Genomic DNA, 19,687 nt, shown 5'->3' with positions numbered 1-19,687 from the left:
AATGAAAAGCAGTACCAATACACAAATATCTGGGTTGGGTTTGTTAAGAGTACCAACTGCCATACTAACACGATTAGAAGACTTCCTACCTGCTGGCCATGTTCCACTCCAGGGCTGGGTTTTGAGAGTTCCTCTCACTCTCTGTTGGCACTCCTCCTGAGACACTGCCTTTCTCTGGTTTGAGTTGATCCCACTGGGCAGTACCGATATTGATGGACTGCAGGTCTATTTGGTACTGTCTGTCTTCAATTTCTGATCCAGGATCTCGAAGAATTCCTAAGTTTAAGGCTTTCCTGAGAAGGAAAGCAATGAAAAAGGTAAACATATTCTATGGTTATTTGCTTAACTAAGATACTATCATAGTCATGTTCACCCTAGTTTTGCAATCAAGATGAATGATCGACTTAGTTAATAAACTAGGTTAATCAGATGGAGGCAAAAGCTAAGACAAATTTTCCTGAACTGGATTCAACTTCAGTTTAAAGACTTTCTCCCAGATGAGGGTTCCAGTAAAATGAGCCACAAAAAAGATACAAACGTTATCAGTCAGGTGGTACTCAGAGACCTTGAGTGGGGTCCAGCAGGAATGGGAAGCAGATCCAGGGCCTCAGAGTTGCTGCTTCAGATGCAAACACCCCAGTGCGTGGCTAAGAATGAAAATATTAGAATCCTGCAGAACTACAAGTAAAGATAGAATCACTTAAACTTAAAACTCAATCAGATCACATGGCAGAAGTGACTGTACATGAAAAGAGAAGAAATGTAAGCAACTTACAGTTAAAACAGGGCTCAGATGCATAGACAGCTGAGGGAAGAGATTGTTTCAAATCCTCAGTGGACTTTCAGGGAGATAATACACAGAATGGGACAGTATAGGGCGTGTCAGGGAGCCAGGATGAGGACCAGGCCTGCAGGCCTTGGAGGGTGTGCTCTCTAAGGGGCTGCATGGGATCCATACTTGGTTTCCCCAATAACACAAGAAAAGAAAGCATATTAACTGCTTCTCTATAGGCTTCCTGATAAATCAAAAGAAGCAGATACTTCCAGCCAAGGAAGAGGGGAACACTAGTCTGATCCAATTTAAAGATTAAAACATTATATGACATTGTATCATTCCATAAGACTTAATTCAACAGGGCCTGTCAATCACCTGGCCAGGAGCCCGCACCCAAGGAAAGCTGACTCTCCTGCAGATAATGCTGAGGAGATGGAAGAAAAGGGAACCCTTCTAATGAGATAATGCACTCATCCTCCCAGAAGCCCCACTCTCATCATGGCTAAGGCAGTTCCTTCTTGGCAGCAGATCTAAGCCTGTCCACTTTTCTGAGCTGAGAAACATATAATTTTTCCTTCCTTTTGTATACTACTCAAAAGCCCAAGCACGCTTTCCAGGACACTCTGAGGTTCTAACTATTAATCTGAAGCCCCCACTTCTGCCATGCACCATCTTGTGAACCCCATTGCTAAACATGGCAGCTTTCTCTGGTCCCAACTCAAAACCTATAAATTTTTCTTTTCATCTTTGTCATTTCCCTCCACACAGTAGCTCCTGGGACCAACAGTTGGCCTATCTTGTTTTTCTTTCAAACTCTAGGAGCTCCCTTCTGAGTTCATCTTTAAATTCTTTTGTTAAGGAGCCTAAGATCCCAGAAAGTGAACCTGATTTTCCTGGTAACAAATTAATCAGAATAAGTATAAGGAATTCATATATTCTACTTATAAAACCATCAGGTTTAGGACAGTCTAGTTGCAGCCTTGCCCGTGAGATACAGCTGAAGTTCTAACAATAGGATGATAAAAGTCAGCTAATGGAAAAACAGGTACTAGACAAATCTCATTCAAAAAACCCTGGTAGAAGTACTTAGTCATTACAGTACATAGATTTAACTCCACTTCAATAGTTACTCTTTACTGTAAAACTTCTCTCTCTCTCTCTCTCTCTCTCTCTCTCTCTCTCTCTCTCTGTGTGTGTGTGTGTGTGTGCGTGTGTGTGCGTGCGTGTCAGTAATACAATACACAGAAGGAAAGAAAATAGAAAATTTGAAACATCAAATTACTATATTTGATGATATATTTATGGAACATGATATCTGACAACTAGAAAATGTTTCTCAGGTACAAAGAAAACTTTATAAAAACTGTTTCCCTTCTGGCATTAAGCTCACTTCAATACATTTCAATCAACTAGCATCATAAAGTCTGTAGTCTGTGAGCACAATACAATTACCCTCTATACTTTACTAAAGAGAACCTTATTCCGTATTTTAGAAATTTAAAAGACATTTCTAAGTTAGTTATTTCTTAGTCAAAAATTTAATAAAGAGACAATTCCAATCTTACGCACTAAAGGCACTGGATAGAGAGGAGATGGCACTTCAGGAAAATATACTGTTTAACTTAATAGAGTCGGTGAGGAAGCCAGGGCCAGGACTCACAACTACACATAAGAAAGCAGGAGAAATTCGAGGAGCACAGGATACAAGAGCAGGAACTAGTGAAATAATAAGAAATGATCAACAAGGCCAAACAATAGATGAACATCTAGCAAAAGGGAAAAATAAAAGAATAAAAAGTAAGATATCTGCCATAGAAAGGCAACATAACTACGATGTCAAGCACAGTAAACAGACAAAGGTGGAAGCTAAGCCAGTTTGGAGAGTCAGGGGCCTCCAACTTCTGTATAAAAAAAGAAGACAAAACTCTCTCCTGGATATTTCTCTTCTGAGAAGGCATTTCTTATTCTGTTCATCATAGCTTTAGATAAAGGCTATCCTCTTATCTCTCCCCTAAACATAACATTAATGTTCCTCATGAGTTCTATGTTGTGACAATGACCCATTTTAATATCCTGTCCACACAAATCACTAACATAGTGCTGTAAGTGGGAAAGCAGCCAAGTTCTCCGAGTGTCAGGACTATCAGATCCATGCTATCTTCTACAAATCCCTCACAGCTCGTGGGAGATTTAGAAGTAATGAAAAAACAGAGAAAAGACTGAGCACAGAATTCAACTTGAAACACATACAAGGACCACCTACCATAGACATAGGTAGTCCAGGGAAGAGAATGAAAGTATTTAGGTAACTTCCAAACAGTCCTGTCTCCTCATACAAATGAAGAAATGTCTCACACAGTGGAAAAAAAAAGCCCAAAGATGTGGCAAGAGATCCAGAAACTATAAGAAGACTCCGAACAGCTATCGTGGAGAAGAGGCAAGAAGGAAGGAAGGCCAGAGTTCCACCACCCCTCAGTAGGTAAAGTTTAAAGGATCCAAGCAAGGCACAGCTGTGGAGAATGGAGCTGCATGGCCTAAAAGGTGGGCTTACTATGAAAAAATGGCCATTTAACCCTTGCCTAGTAGAATACAGAAGTAACAGGGTGACAGAGTTATCTAGAGAAAGCCCAAGTTTCTGTTAATTATGTTAGAGAATACATACATACATACATACATACATACATACATACATACATACATACGTGCATGTATGCAGCAGCTGATATACCATAACATGTGAGGTATAAATTGTGAACAGACGTGCAGTGACTGGAGCTCAGTCATAGAGAGAAGGCATTAGGACTGGAGAATCAAAACCAATCAACCAAACAATACAACAGAGAAAGACACTGGTCCTTAATGAATTCAAACCACATTTTTATTAGCCTAAACCCCTTGTAATAGTATGGTGGTTAGCATATAATACATTTCTACTTTCTAGGCAAAGAAAAAGTTTATCATGCAAAATTTAGGTCAACTAAAAATATATGTCTATCTTTGCCAAACAGTTTCTTTAATAATTTCTGAGCAACAAAGTTATCAAAATCAGGACATATATTTCCAATTTGCTTTCTTAAGTAAAAATTGCATATTTATATTAGAAAGTACAAAAGTATAACACCTAGACATTAATATTGGTATTTTAAGGAACTAATTAATATAATAAATGAGTTTGGTTTGATTTTTCTGTAATAGATTTGATAGAGATGCTTTTTCAGACTTATAAAATACAAGTCAACTTTTCCCTGATAGTACACTGTGTCAACAATTTATTTTCAATTCTTTACAAAGAATATAAACTACTATTAAATCAGTAAGGTAAGGACTAGAACGCTTAAAATGAACAAACTCTGCTCTAAGACTATGATGTAAGTGTGTTACAATAAAAACCCTCATAGTATTGTTTCCTTTCCCTACACGTTTGCTATTGAGAAAGAAACCAAATCTTCATGCCTCGACTTCATATGCTTTTAAAACGTTCTATGAACTTTGCTCCGTCCCTGTTGCTGCCTTTGAAACCAAGTGATTGGACCAGGAAAGACGAAGAACCACGGTTCTAACTTCCTTATTCTTCACACAAAAAGCTGCTTTATAAGCTACCACGTAGGAGTTGTAATTGTAATTGCTTTGGCCTTCCAAAACTCTCCTCCCACACCATTTAAACTATTCAGCAGGTGGTGTGGGAGGATAAACTCAAGTCTGCAATAGTTGGTCAATAATGTAATCATAAGGAACCAAAGATGACTTTAAGTGTATAACAGGAAACATGGCTTTAATGTTTTCCTTTTTAAATTGATTTAGTCTGGGACCGGCCTTTGTATGTTTCCACAAGGAGCAGCTCATGTTGAACCATTTACTGCTCGTTGCTGAATGGGCATATCTTGGGAATTCAACGTAAAGAAGCAAAATTCATTCACTTATAGCTCAACTGAGACCTACAAAATGCTAAACAAGGCAGAAAATAGGAACATAAAACCAAGTACAACTTTCCTGTCTTAAATAAATTAAATTTCTACACACTTATCACAAAGTCTCTAGGAAAGACAGTGATTTTGAGAGTAAGTAAGGCAGGAGATAAAATGGCTGACTGTCAGACTGGGTTCTCGGATGAGTTGTTCAGAGCAAGACTGTCTTCAGCTGCAGAAGAAATGCTGAGAAGACTGGAGAAAAATGTTAGACTCCCAAACGGACAGTGTCTGAGAACTCAGCTAGGCTTCAAGAATACCACTCCCCCTTCCCTCCTCCCTTTCCCTGATGTAAGCATTTAAAATCATGACAGGGTCTGTAAATATGGAGTCTTTAAAATAATTTCTTGTTACAAGTTAACTTGCTAACTAGATTATATATTGAGAAAAAACCTAATGTTGGCATTTGTAAAGGCAAATTACAACCTAATTAATGGGACCACAAGTATTCCAGGTATTCCAAATTGCAATACAACATTTTAATAAAGACAATTCCTTTCCTATCTTACTATACTCATTTTATTAATATGCTTCTCAGTATCATTTATATTTTGTTCTCTTTAATTACATACTTTCATTCCATATTGATTCTACTATCAAACACTAAAGTTTTTGTAATGATAAATACATATTACACAAAATCAATGGTGAAGGTTGTAACAAGAGCATCTGCTGCTGCTGCCTTCAAGTGCATCTAGGGAGATCAGCATCCACAGGGTCCCAGAAGCCTCTACTTTACCATGCTGACACTGTAAGGATGAGACATATGACACAAAGCCACACCTTGACTATAATTCAATCTCTTTTTTGCCTGTGTTCTGTATGTAACACTACTAGAAACAGCATTTAAAATGTTTAACATTTAACTGAGATAAATTTGTGTTATACAGTTGGTTGAAAACTATAAGGTTTCAAGTTAAACTAGATAGTACCGCCAACGCTACAGACCAGAAATGATTTAAACCAAAAAATATTGAAAAAAAAACCACTTAGATTTGGAATTCAACAACCCAACTCCTTTAAAAATAAAATTGTGTTAATTTATAATCTATAAGGATTTTCAAAACCACAAATACCACAAAATTAGTCATGAAGAGCAGGAAGCATAAGATTGTCAAATTTATAAGCATTATTCATTAAGCTGCTTATTAAAAACTTTAATGAAACAGTAAGAGAGAAGGCAGAGATGAGGGAAAGTATTTCCCCTTAACATTATTATCTCATCTCCAGCCTCAAGAGGACCCCAAGCAGTTTGAGGATAATTTCCACGGTCTTCGCACTGAGAAGTGCATTTGAATGATCAGGGTATAATAGACACAGGTGTAGAATACTGGTTGAGCTGAGGTTGTAAAGGCCTTTTTGTCAGTGTGGGTAGATGAATGAAGAACATTTTAAAAACCAGGTTCACATTAATGTTAAAGGGTCAAAATGGGAAGCACATACGAGGTGTTTTTGATTCTTGGTGGCAAGCTGTACAGGCTTAAGTTGCAGCCTGAATATTCTTTTACAGTATTATGATAACACAACAACCAAATTCAGATAGTGTATGGGTTACACAAATTAATACACAGGAAACAATATAACATATCTAGCAATTCTTGCTGAATACGAATTTGGAATATCATTATCATTGATATAATAATTGAATATTTTGAGATAATTGCTTAATATGACTAGAGAATATTGATATAACTGGGGAAAAGAATTCTAACCCTAACCCTAACCCAAAGTGAAAAATTACTGACAAACTAAAAATTACAGCATTTTGTATATAACAATGAAAATATCAATACATATAAAATAAAGTCATAAAACCACCTTAATCTGATCTAAGATTTAGGACAGTTATAAATTATCAGTATCACTCTTAAAGCTCTCAGATCATTTTCCATTTACACAGACATATTAAAAGACAAGACTATAATACATATGTAGTTAAGACCCTAAGATTGAATAACTAAACACCTACATGACACTTTATGTTAATAAGTGGGATATACATCATCCTTAATGCAGGCTGCAGAGAATTAACCCACATGAACATTACAACATTAAGTCAATGTCTACAATTAAACATTAATAGTGTTTAAGTCAGTGTAATTATATATAATTTATTATCTTTCCTATTTATGCCCGAAAATAAGCTACCCTAAATTCAAGGTGGTTTATCATTTAATATTCTTTAATATGTTATCTAAAAATAAGGAAGGATATAATTATCACACTGTTTTATTAAAGGCATGGCTACAGTGCGGATAAGCTTGACTTGCCAGTGGTAGTATAGTTTTGAGAGGTTGTAGAACTTTAGGGTGGTGGGGTCTTAGCTGGAAAAAGTGGGTCACTGGTGTGGGTTTACAGCCAGGTTCTATTCCCTGCTCTCTGCTGTGAGGCTTGCAGAGGTGTGAACTAATAGCCTCAGACTCCTGCCACCACACCAGGAGTTCTTCCTGACACCCATGTTGTGCTTCCCTGTCTGCAGGCAGTTTGGGCAAGGAATTTCATGATTCCTCCACTTAGAGCCAATTCTTACCGGCAATGATGGGCTTACATGGCCTCAAACCATAAACCCAAACAAATGTTTCTTGCCCTAATCTTCTTTTTCTCAGGTATTTTCTAACAGTAATAAAAGCAGCAATTAATATACACTGCCAATATTCCATTTTGAGATTTATATATACTCATAGAAGACTATGAGGAAAATGCCTATTTAAATATAAGGTTTAGAAGGTAAACCAAGGAGGCCTGAAGAGCATGTGAAAGTCTCTAGTAGAGCAAGAACTGGCAGTCTCAACACAGAATCATCTCTTTTAGCCACTAAGATCACAGTCACCAAGAAAATTACTCAATTATAAAACATAAATATTTTAATGAGGATGAGAGTTGATTATGTAACATAAATCTATTTTGAATTACAACAATGCTGCAAGGTATGTTATGAACCTATACATTAAAGATGTCTGAACTTTAATAACCTGGACCACACCAGGGTCACAATTGGTAGCAGAACACTGATCATCATATAAAAGCCACCAAACACATGAAAGGAATTACAGTACATCACACATCAAACATTATAGCCTGGTGCTTCCTTCCTCTAATTCTACTGGCAGGAAATGGTCTACATAGCCTTTGAGGTGACCAGATACATTTAAAAGAAGTCTCTTGTTAAAAAAAGCTCCTGGATGCTGCAGTTCTCACCAGAAGGAAGCACCTTCTGCTAAAGACACTGTGCTACACCTCCAGTCACCTGGATGCTGCAGTTTTCACCAGAAGGGAGAGCACCTTCCACTAAGGACCACTGTACTACACCTCCCACCACCGCACAGCCCTGGAGCCACCCCAAGAAGGTACGGTAATTGTACGATGCCATTTATTCTCCAAAGACTTAACATATAGAAGGAATCATGAAAATCTTGTTTCCATATTGTATATAACAGGCAAATTCATCCAAAATTGAAAAGATTCAACAATTTTACTTAAGATTAATAGAATCACCTTTCTACCTGAGCCTGAATTATATTCCTTTAGTACAAGAATATATTTCAGAAAATATCTTTCTCACATGACAATTCTTGAACTTGGGCAGTATACAAATGATTCTGGTATACTGTCAGGTTTTTGTTTATTTTTTAAAGAATACTACATTTCTGAGGATGTATTTTCAAATAAAATAATTAAAGTTAGATAAAATACAAATCCAGAAAAAAAGCAAAATTTTACAGACTATCTAATGTGATACAAACTAGGAAAGCATATATATATAAAATAAATTATATTTAATTTTTCTTATTTCGAAATTTAAGTATGTTTATAATATAACTTGACACTGTTTACCAGAATGAAAGCAAATTAAAGGATTATCTCTTTGAACATTTCATTAATGTCTCCTCTGCCATTAAGCTGAACAAAGGGTCATTCTATAACTGTGTGCATTTGTTTATTTTTCCTAGATTTGAGAAAATTCCGAGTTCCGTGGTACTATACCTCAGTTTTATCAGGTGTTCATTAAAATCACCTGGAAATACTGAGGTTATGTTTCACTGAACATAAGCTTCACGGATTCTATTCTTAACTCAGTGACAGCAGTTGTACTCAACTCAAAGATGTGCTGTCCACAGTGGATCTGGTAAGATGACATAGGAGAGGAGCTTCTTTCATTTTTGTGTCAGTTCATCAAACCCATACCTGAATGACAGACAATTCAGTGAAAGGAAAACCAGTCCCAGAATTCAAAGCATTATTTCCTATAGAAGAGCTCTGTGCTCTGTGATCCCTAAATGCCAAATACATATGTATATGAAAGTTTTCACTAAATGATCAAAGCCTTAAATAATATGGATAGAAACGGTTGCGACACTAGAGTTATACCCACAGTTATTAAGGTTTACTAACATGCTAGAAGGATTGCACGAAAATAGCACAAAGGATGTGTATCTATTACTTGATAATAAAGTATGAGGAATTTATGGTAAAATTATGCCTTGACTTTGCTCAAAATTATTGACCTATTTTTGTTTATTGTACTGCCTTGATTCAGAATCTGTGACAATAAAATTTATAGGTGGTAAACACAGGTTAAGAAAAAAGCATTCACAAATTAGAAACTGAAATTACCATTTTGTTTTCCTGAAAGTTAGCAATGATTATAAAGGTCAGAATAGTGTTAATCTTCGGCATATAGGCTACTCTGGGCAGAAGTGAAGACTGCAGGGGACTGGAGAGTGTTAATGTGGCTGTGTTCAAAGCAGTTAGTATTTCTTCTGTGGGAACTATCACTTCAAGAATGAAACATAGACAAATAAGAAAATAATCCTATGGCCATTTTCACCTACTTTGACAATTAGGGTTGTACGTTTGTCAACATGAACTACTTTTTTGGTATCTTGCTCTGATCAAAGTTCAGGGTTAGAAATTACAGGACAAAGCATATGAGATTAAGGAATGGATTCAGTGAAGAGGATACACAGCTTCTAAACAAGGGATAGGCCTTTCTAGTGCATAAAAAACTAAAGTGTTTAACCTGGGACACTACTGTCAGTGCACACAGTAATCGAGAAAGAAAAGCGTGCATGGGATGGAAGCTGTCCTTCACACTGACCCTGCAGAGGACAACTGTGCCTTGCTGGGGGATGGGAAGCAGAAGGATGCTTTCTAAGGCAGCATGTCACCTCACTGCTGCTTTATATGTGACATATACAGGTAATTTACTGTGCATATGTAGTGAATATGTGTACAATCCTTGCTTCTTAATTTTCCTTCTAATTAGCTTCTCTCTGGTAGAGATAATGAGGTTCTGGTTGGAAGTGGACACTAGTCAATACAAGCCAAAACTATAAATGAGTGGCCCATACAGCATCTCACATTTGCAAGTTCACTAAAAAGATATTTTAAAAACAGGAAATGTATAATGTATCATGTATCCATCCATTCATCCATGAACACATAGAGGAAACAAACATACAGGATACTCTTTAATTATCACATTCAATTATTTTATATCAGGCATTTAAGAAAACAGAAAACTATTTTACCATTTTTCTGTCTTGCATATCAGTAGCCACGGTACACAAGCATTATATGTCAAATATTGTGGATATTTAAAGGTTTAAAATTACTTTAAGGTCTATTTAACCTGTTTATAATTCCAGTGTGCTGTGATAGGTCTATGAGTGGATGAACGTGGAGGTCAGAGGATGACCTTGGCCAGTTGGTTATCTTCTTTACTGTGTGGGTTCCAGGAACTGAACTCTAACTGTCAGGACTGGTGACAAGTTATTCAATTGCTGAACCATCTTGCTGATCCTTCAGGTGTATTTTTAAAGGTACATTATGTTTACTTTGTTATATTTAAGCCCATGGAGTGTTATATTTATACGTTAAATTGGCATGAAAACATTAGTGCCTTAATTGAAGATTCAAACCAGGGCTTGATGTATCCCATATATCCAGTGTACTTCATATAACCTAAGAGTGTTTCAAAGAACTGTAAGGTAGTCTTTTTTTTTTTTTTTCAAATTAAGAGACTAATGATAAGACCTGCAGCATATCCTAATATTCTGTAGCTTTTTTTCCAATGTAACTTAAAAGAGCAAAGTAAGAGAACTCAATAAAAGGGCAAAACATATTTTAAAAATGGTCTACAATTTATGACAGTAGAACTTAAGAGTCATTTTGAGACGGTTATTCAGGAAGCTTTTGGCAGCAAACAGACACAAATTCATGGAAATTAACATCCTGCTACAGGAAGCGACACAAGAAGAGTTACTTTAGTTAGAGCCAAGTCTCAAGCCCTCAACTGCATCAGCTGAAGATCACGACAAGGACAAAAACTCCACCCACAGGATTTTCACACAGAGCTTTGGGGCAAGTCACTAAATACCCACTATTCTGAGTCAGTCTGACTTGTAAAAGGGAGTCATCTGAAACCAGCAGCACAGTATGCTTCGTAGGGCTAGGGGTATAACAGCACTAGATAATGACACATACCCTGACAAAAACCAACACAACCATCACTCCGAGAACATCTGTCTACTCAGAGAACTAGAGTGAATCTAGATGCTGAGAGGAGGAGAGAGGACGTATTTGGTGAGGACTTATAGAATTGAATTTGAACACTGTGTCTGGACCTACAGCTCTATTACAACAGATCATGAGGTAAGTTTTAGCAAACTACAAAAAGAAATAATGCCATAACATGAGCTACACTATGGCCTCAGAAACACTAACATTAATGGGATAGTTAACTTGTGACTCATATACTGTTCCTGATTCAAATGGCAACATAGGACACTATAGTAATTCCAACTACCAAGTGATGTAGATATTCCTCAGGACAGATTCCCTCTAGATCTAAACTACATCTCCCTCTGAAGGAGACAACTCATGTTTGTTTTTACACTTTACCACGTAAATAATGATTTCAAGTCTGAGAAGTCTAATTAAAAATGTTTAAAGAACATTAAGAAGTTTGTAAAAATGCTGAATATCTAGCTGGTTAAAAACAAAAATCAGTATTAAAATAATCTTTGGATCTATGTATAAAATATTGGTCTTAAAACAGAATTTGTTCTCTGAATATGATATGAAGAGATCTACAATACATTACTAAGTAAACACAAATACATCTGGAAAACAGCATGCAGACACTATTAATTAAGACTATTAATCAAGACTACAGAGAGACACATACAGGAAAAAATGGGCTAAAACATAATTGGCCTAAATAGAAACAGTGACTGCAGCGTAAAGAAGTACTTGGTTTAGAACAAGTACTGGAAGGAAGACTCCTTTCTTATTGCACATAGTTTGGTATCATCAAATTTAAAAAAAGTAAGCTTGGGGCTAGAGAGATGTGCCTGCAGACTTGAGCTCAAATCCCCAGAAAGCAGGCAAAAAGCCAGGTGTGACAGCACCATCTCTAACCTCAGGATGTGGAAACAGGTAGACACCTGGAGACTGCTGTCCAGCTAGTTTAGCTCAATTGACGAGTTGCAAGTTCAGTGAGAAACCATGTCTCAAAATCTAAAACACTGAGATCAACTGGTGAAGGCACTGAGGTCATTGTTGACTTAATTTTGAGTAATTAGTCTCCCGCTAACAGGTCACATTTCCCTGCGTCTTTGACATTTTATAATTGTTATTATATAGAAAACATGCATAAATAGACACTAAAGTCAACACTGCCTCCCATCCCCACAAGCCTGCGAGGCCCACCTTTCCTGGTTGCTTAGGAAGGATGAAGTGTGGATCTCTTTCACCCCACTGGAACTGACCTGTGGTGGAGCAGATCTGCAGCTCTAGTCCTACCTGATCACCCTTGGTTACTTGTCTGTCAGAGAGGGCTTTCCCTGTGCTCTCATAGGCTTCTCCCTCTAGTACAACACTGTCCAGTGGGAATCAAGCCAAACACAGAGAAGCTACTCTATCAATCAGTTTATAAGTAGCCATATTGAAAAGGGTGTTTCAAAGTGGAATGCAGTTGTAATAATATATTTGTCAATATGCCTGCCATACTGCCTAAGCAACACATAACTGGAGAATTTTACTGCATTTTGAAAGTCTGATGTGTGTATTTTATACTTAACAAAACATCTAGAAAGCTTCCTTCTTGCAAAACCCATGCCCACTTGAGGGTAGGCACTACTGACCTTCTCTTACACATTGTTCCACTCTCACTGCTCATGTTGAAATCTATATTAGAAGTTTTTCTTACTATATTCCAATAGTATCTCATGTAAAAAAGAAATCCCAGCTTGACTTGCCATATTTGCTTGTGGCTACTATGTGGACTGGTACATCTTAGTGTGGGTTTGTCTTTTAACAAATGTGAAAACCAATTTTCTATGGCTTGCTCTTCCCATTAGTGACTCACGGGTATTTGGGGCTCTCCCAGATGCCACTTTATTACTATAGCCCACATGATTTCATCAACGTCCTTCAACTGACCTTTTGAGGATAATTTATTTTCCTGCTTCTAACTGAGTACAAGATCGAACCATGTTAGGATGTTTATCATAATTCCATTTCTTCCTGAGGCAGAACAATGTTCAATCACATGGAATGCCACATTTTGGTTTTTTGTTCATTATTGTGATGTCTTTAGGTTGTTTTTACTCTTAAAAAAATTAAAACTATTAACTAATTTCACTATAAACATTTGTATGTACATATATGTACATAGAAGTAGAATTAGTGGACCATATGATAACTATATTTAATCTTAATAAAAACTGCCCAGGACTTTTACATACCCATTTTACATTCCAACCAGAAATGTATATTCTTGAAATATTATAAATATATGTAAGTATGTTTATATATGTATTTATATAGCTATGTATGCATGCACATATATTTACATACATATTCATGTATATTTATGCCCAATTTCTGACAAATAACTTTTAATACTTTCTATATCTCTAAAGTAGTATGAGTGTATGTGAAAGCTAGTGAGGTGAATAGGGCTATATCCTCTGAAAGACCAAGGCAAAATTGTGATGGGTATTTTCATTTAGTCTCTAGGGAAGTAAGGGCTGAAGGCTGCCAATGGGCAAGACTGTAAATAATCTTATTTATGTAATAGTTATTCCCAAAGGATGTGGATAAATTTCTGCTTTTATTTGTCCTAAATGTAAACATCAGGAACTGTGAGTTCTCACCCTTTTTAAAGACTGACTTTGCTACCTAAATCAAGGACATTCTCATTACCCCAGAATACTTCCGTTGTTAATACAACTCCCATTTCCCCCTCATCCATATCAGGAAAAGTAGTAACCCACTTTTGTTGTGGATCTTTGTGTTCTGATACTTTTATATATTCAGGAATCATACAATATGAAATGAACCTTTACAGCCTTATCCACTGATATTTATGGTTAATATATTCATTAAAAAATAAACACAGCCCTAGAACACAGGGTCTTCTGCTTTGTGTCTGTATTTTTATTCTAAACGAGCCACTCGTACTTGATTACTTCACTCCTAATGTGGCTTCTACTTCTTTTGTTTGTTCTCTGATGTTGGTGACACAGCATTTCAATGAGATCCTGAGATGCTTTTGATGAGTTCTTGGGTTAACCTTGTTAGTTTAGTTACATGAAAAGACTTAGAATGTGAGTGGTCCAGGAAAACTGTTCTGCCTAGCATGCCTGTGGACTCCAGAATTCTATGGTGTTTGACACTCTGGCACATAGTGCAAGTCTTGTCTATGTTGGACTTCAAAGTTACCATACATGCTTTGAATTCAATTTCTCCTGAGTCAGGAGAGCAGAAGTAGGCAGCTGAAAAGTTAAGGACACTGACATTAAGTGAATGCTGTGAAAGTCCAGAAAGAAAACTACAAACAAGCACTGAGAGATAGAAAGCAAACCTGAGGGAACATCTCACTGAATACAAGCAATGAGGCTGTAATTCCTGCAAGGTTTTGAAATTGGAAACGGAAGGGCAAAGGGGCGGGAAGGATGTCTCATGGTTTACTTCACTAATGGTACAAACTTTAAAATACACATTTTTTTCCATCAAAAGTAAAAAAAGGCCTTAAACAAAGATGATGTATTCCTAAAGTACAGGAAATAAATGTGTGGAAAACTTCTGAGTGTTGGAAAATATAAAGTCCTTTCTAATCCTCTCCCCTCCTCCCTAATACATGGTTAGAGAGGGAAGCCTGGGCCTCAGTCTTACTGAAAATCACTCTACCACTGCACTATATTCCAAAAGCCCTGAAGGCTCTAATTTTAACTCACTGTTGGATAAACAACAATTATTTTTTAATAGTTCCCACTTTTAATTTTTAAAATTCCAACGATGGGTTAGATGATTCACAAAACCTCACCAAGCTCTGATATCCTTGGGTTTTTATATAAACTTAACTAAATAAAAGGTGAGATAAATACTATAAACTATATAAAATAGCAATATAAGGACAAGACCAGTATGTAAGTCAGAGCTAATTGGGAAACTATAAATATAATTACTATATCCATTCCAAGATGGCCTGTTTGAAACTAGGTCATGGGTATGGTGGTCACACCTATGATCTTAGTTAGTGCTTGGGAGATAGTGATGTTGTGGCGACTTGGAGTATATAGTGAAACCAGGTCTTAAAATGAAGAGTCAAGTAAAAACTTTGTGTCTTCTAGGTGGTGAATACAACAGTTGAATTCGAACCTTTTCAAAGCTATGACATCTACTGGAGAACTGTAAGCACTGAAGCTTTTAAAAGACCCTGACATCTGAAATCCAGACCAGCAAGCAGAGCATTACTTGTTCAACTCTATTTCTGTGACTTTTCTCACTTGGCATTATTTGCAGTTGTACTTGTACGCCTGGCAGCAGTTGCGACTTCAGTACAAGTTATGTATTATTTTTACCATGCTCATTACATACATTCAGCAGCAGAGTCATCCGAATACGCTTGGTGTGGTTTGCAAACACTTGGTGACAAAATCCAGAGCCAAGCATTTTCACAGAAAGTGTTTACTGTGAAATTTCTCCTTAGAAGTTTGCTTTTCTTTACAGCTTTGATCCATATGACATCCACAAGTATACACTTCAAATAATGGCTTATGCCTAAATTAAGAAAATGTTTCACTTTGATACAACAGACTCCAGTAGGAAGTGGTAGTTCTAGAAAGGACCTCATTTCTTACGTGATTAGAGATTTGGTCAAATATAAAGGCTGCTAAAATTTTCCACGCTGTTTCTTCAGTTCATGATGCTTTAGGACTTACATTCTACTATTTATCAACACCTCACAGGAATACTTGATTTGTCTGAATGAATTAAAAAACCCACACCTGAGGAAAATCAGAAAAGCCTAGTCTGAAATATCAAAAGATCCCCAGCAAAAACTATTTCTAGAGGTCACACCAAGCAAGTTTTATTGATCATTGTACTTCTCTGCAGGACAAAACTGTTGCAAGATGAAACATAAGAAAATCAACTTACTGGTAAATATCTTTCCTGAGGACAGATCTGCCAAGCGGATTATCAGCCTGGGGAGCCATGACAACAGAGCCAACCTTCAAAACCATCGTGTCTTCCTTTGTTGCCTGACTCACTGTAACAAAGGGAAGAGACATAAGTACATGTGGATGTGAGATGTTGTAATGAGATATTTGTGGAAATAGGATGCCAATAACTTAAAAAAGACTAATAAATGAGAAAAAGAACAATAAAAAGTTTCATACAAAATAAAAAATTTGATGATTTTGTAAGTCTATTTCCTTCCAATCTAATTTAGTGCTTTTCTGTTTACCACAATTAAAATCATAATGAAAAAAATAATTACCTCACCCTAATATAATAATATGTTGTTCCTATTATGTATATGTACTTAACACTAAAACCATATAATGATCTAATTACATAAAATACAACTGGATTCTTCCTGGAAGTAATTTTACTTCTGGAATTTTAGTACTAAAAACATACAACAGAATATCAACAATGCAGGCAAAAAAATTCACCATTTTTAAAATTTGTATGTGTTTTTATGTGTGGTATAATTATACCACAACTACACAGTGCATAGCACTTTTAGCTACTAAATGTCAGAAAATCTAAAAGAAATGGGTGGCTCCAATGTTGAAGATAGAAAAGGCCAAATGATTTACTATGAGAAAACATCTTAGCTTGTCATCAGAGGTGCCTTGAGTTGGAATGACTGTACCCGGACAAGGGCTTGGGGAACAGGTTCCACTTTTTGATGAAGCAGACGAGTAAAAGTATCAAAAAACAAAGCAACGAGAAATGTTAAATGGATACTTGAGTTCTAATTCTTCCCTTTGTATTGAATAAAAATTTATGTGACTTCATGTTCTTATGAAGTTCACACTTTCTTCTGTAACTCACAGCTATCATTAGGAAAAGATAGGGCCTTTTTTGATGGCACTGTGCAGTAAATTCAAGACTTGTAACAATAAATCAAACTATAAGGACTGTTTACCTATTACTTACCCTTAGAACATACAACTTTCCGCACTGTAAGTATTTGAAAACCTGTAAGTGAACTGAAGCTCAAGGCAAGTGTACTGCCTCCTCCTGTGAGGCACTCCTAAGGGCACTGAGGAAGGTGGTGGTGAGACTATGAGTACAAAGTTTTAGAAAGAAAAGAAACTCCCGCTTTTCTCAAGGAGCCCTTAGGATCTGCTGGGTATAAGGCCTCCAGAACATCCTATGAAGGCTCAACTCCTGTTTCCCAAACTGTGCTGCCCAAAGAATGCAAAGGCTAGATCGTTTCCAGCTGCTTCAGCAGCACACTGGGTATGGTCTGACTTTGATTAGCCCCCCCAAAAAAGAAAGTTAGAATTGAGAAAATGAAAAAGCAAGAATAAAGCTTGTCAGCAAGGGTTGGAGGATAATGTGACAGGAGAGAGGTGGGAGAAGGGTGGGCAGCAAATGGCAGAAATGGAGATGAACTATCATAATAAATATTAGCATGTGGCCATCTTAGTAAACACAAAAATTTAAAAAGCCCATTGCAAAAAAGATCAAACAAAACTACATCTCGTGCAGCTGGGCTATTTTCAAATGAAGGCGGTCTGGCTTGATTATAGGTCCTCATACAATGGCCAGTGTTTACATTTCAGAGATCTTGCATTATACGCCAAGCTTCATAGTTCCATGTGAGTAAAGCCTCTGATTAAGCAGAAGGCATCAATTAAATCAATAAATAGTAAGCCTGGAGAATAGAATATAAAAGTGAAGTACAATTAGTGGACTTGCTAACTGTCCTTCTAGGCTGCGGAAACTACCTGCCATATGAAGTCTCAACTGCAATAGACACGCCACAGTAAATGGGGTGCATATGGAAGAAAATGACATACTTGCATTACACACAAAGCCAGACCCAAGAACAGAACTCTGCTAGAGCCAAGCATGCTCTCAGTAGGCTACTCTATGAAGTCAAAGTAAAAAACATATATAAAAACTTGCTGACAAGCATTCATAAATTAGATTAAAATTTTATTACAGAAAGTATTGAATTTATCAAAATTTTATTCACATACAAGCAAGAATAACGAAACTGTGAACTTACATAAGGAAATGCCTCGAGTGATTTCTTCAGGTACTGTATAGTGAGGGAGGTAGCCTTAAAGCCTACCTTCTGGCTTACTTAACCTGCTTTAATTGTTGGGCCACAGGAGGGAATGTTTGCTTTTAATGCATTTTAAACATGAAAGTCAATACCTTGCTTCTTTGCCTTAGCTGTTTTAAGTGAGCCTTGTTAGGAGCCACTCACCCCAGGAGAAGCTACCTCCAAACCACTGCTTTCTATGACAAAATAAAAACTAAGGATGGACGGGAAACACCTATGGACTTAGAACCTTGATAACTGTGAAAGAGGCAAACAGTGCTTAGACTGAAACTAGATTTCAAAATTAACCACCTAAATAAAATGCTAGAATGTTAAAGATAATTTTATCACAGAAAAAAAGTGTAAGTCAAGTGAAAACACACTTTTTGCTCACAACCACTGTGAGAATCATTCAGTACATCAATTAGATAGAATGTGAAGGCAAGTGAGCGAACAGGAAATACAAGTCAGAGGACTGCATTAAGGCAAAGGCACATCTGAGTCAGTAATGCTAGCACATGCACACATGTGCAGACACATAAGCACGCACACACGCGCACATGTAACAGAGTATGACTGTAGCCTTGGCTGGCTGAAAACTTTACTATGCAGATCAGTATGGCCTTGAACTTGTGGCAATCCTATTGCACCTGCTATGGAGTTCGGTGATTACAGGCCCAGCCCACGAGCATGGATGGACACATGTTTTTAAAGTACCAGCTTACACTAGTTAACTTAGAAAAATTAACTTATTGATACTGTTTTGTAGTCTTGGTACAGTTTTAAACTTAGTAAATTGATAATGAAATAAACCCATGGAGCTTTTAAAAGTTTTATTTATAATTAATATTAACTTATATTGTATGAAATGGATTTCTAAAAATATTAGCTTTTAGGCTAGAAGTACATCCCAGAGAAGCTCATCCCAGAGATATTTTGTTCATGAGGCCAGAGGCTCCATGCTCAGCACTAGGAAGAAAAACAGCAGCAGCAGGAGGAGGAGCAGGAAGAGAAGGAAGAGGAGGAGAGGAAGAAGAAACCAAAAGAAAGTAGTACAAGATATGAGAAAAGAATCCCTTTACAGCCAATTAACATGCTAAAGGCAATTAATTACACGGAAGCATAAAGTCCTTTGTAAGTCAAGGTCTCAGTGCTATAAAAGCTGTGGCCTGGGCAGCTTCCTCGCTCGCTCGCTGTATTTGGCTGCTCCTATCTCAATCTCTGAGCATGTTACCTGGATTCATTCTCTCCCTCATCTCAACTGCTCATCTCCAATATGGTTTTCTGCTTAGGTTTCAATGAAATTTGGCTTTACCATATACATTCAACTGAAATTAAATATGTATGGAATAGAGAACATAAGACACA

General features: G+C 36.8%; 1 protein-coding gene across 1 annotated transcript in view; it reads right to left on the bottom strand.

Moving 5' to 3' along the window:
• Nucleotides 1-19,687, bottom strand: part of Vps13b (vacuolar protein sorting 13 homolog B) — a 585,584-nt gene that overhangs the window by 239,231 nt on the left and 326,666 nt on the right. Inside the window, exons 29-30 of the mRNA XM_028767027.1 lie at nt 16,189-16,300; nt 90-293 (exon numbers count right to left, since the gene is read on the bottom strand). Coding sequence (XP_028622860.1) covers nt 90-293; nt 16,189-16,300 — 316 coding nt within the window. The remainder of the gene's footprint in view (nt 1-89; nt 294-16,188; nt 16,301-19,687) is intronic.

Source organism: Grammomys surdaster, unplaced genomic scaffold, assembly GCF_004785775.1.
Source record: "Grammomys surdaster isolate TR1022 unplaced genomic scaffold, NIH_TR_1.0 63, whole genome shotgun sequence".
In the NCBI taxonomy this organism is placed as follows: domain Eukaryota; kingdom Metazoa; phylum Chordata; class Mammalia; order Rodentia; family Muridae; genus Grammomys; species Grammomys surdaster.
Note: the sequence above shows the minus strand (reverse complement) of the source record. Positions and strands in the feature narration are given on the sequence as shown.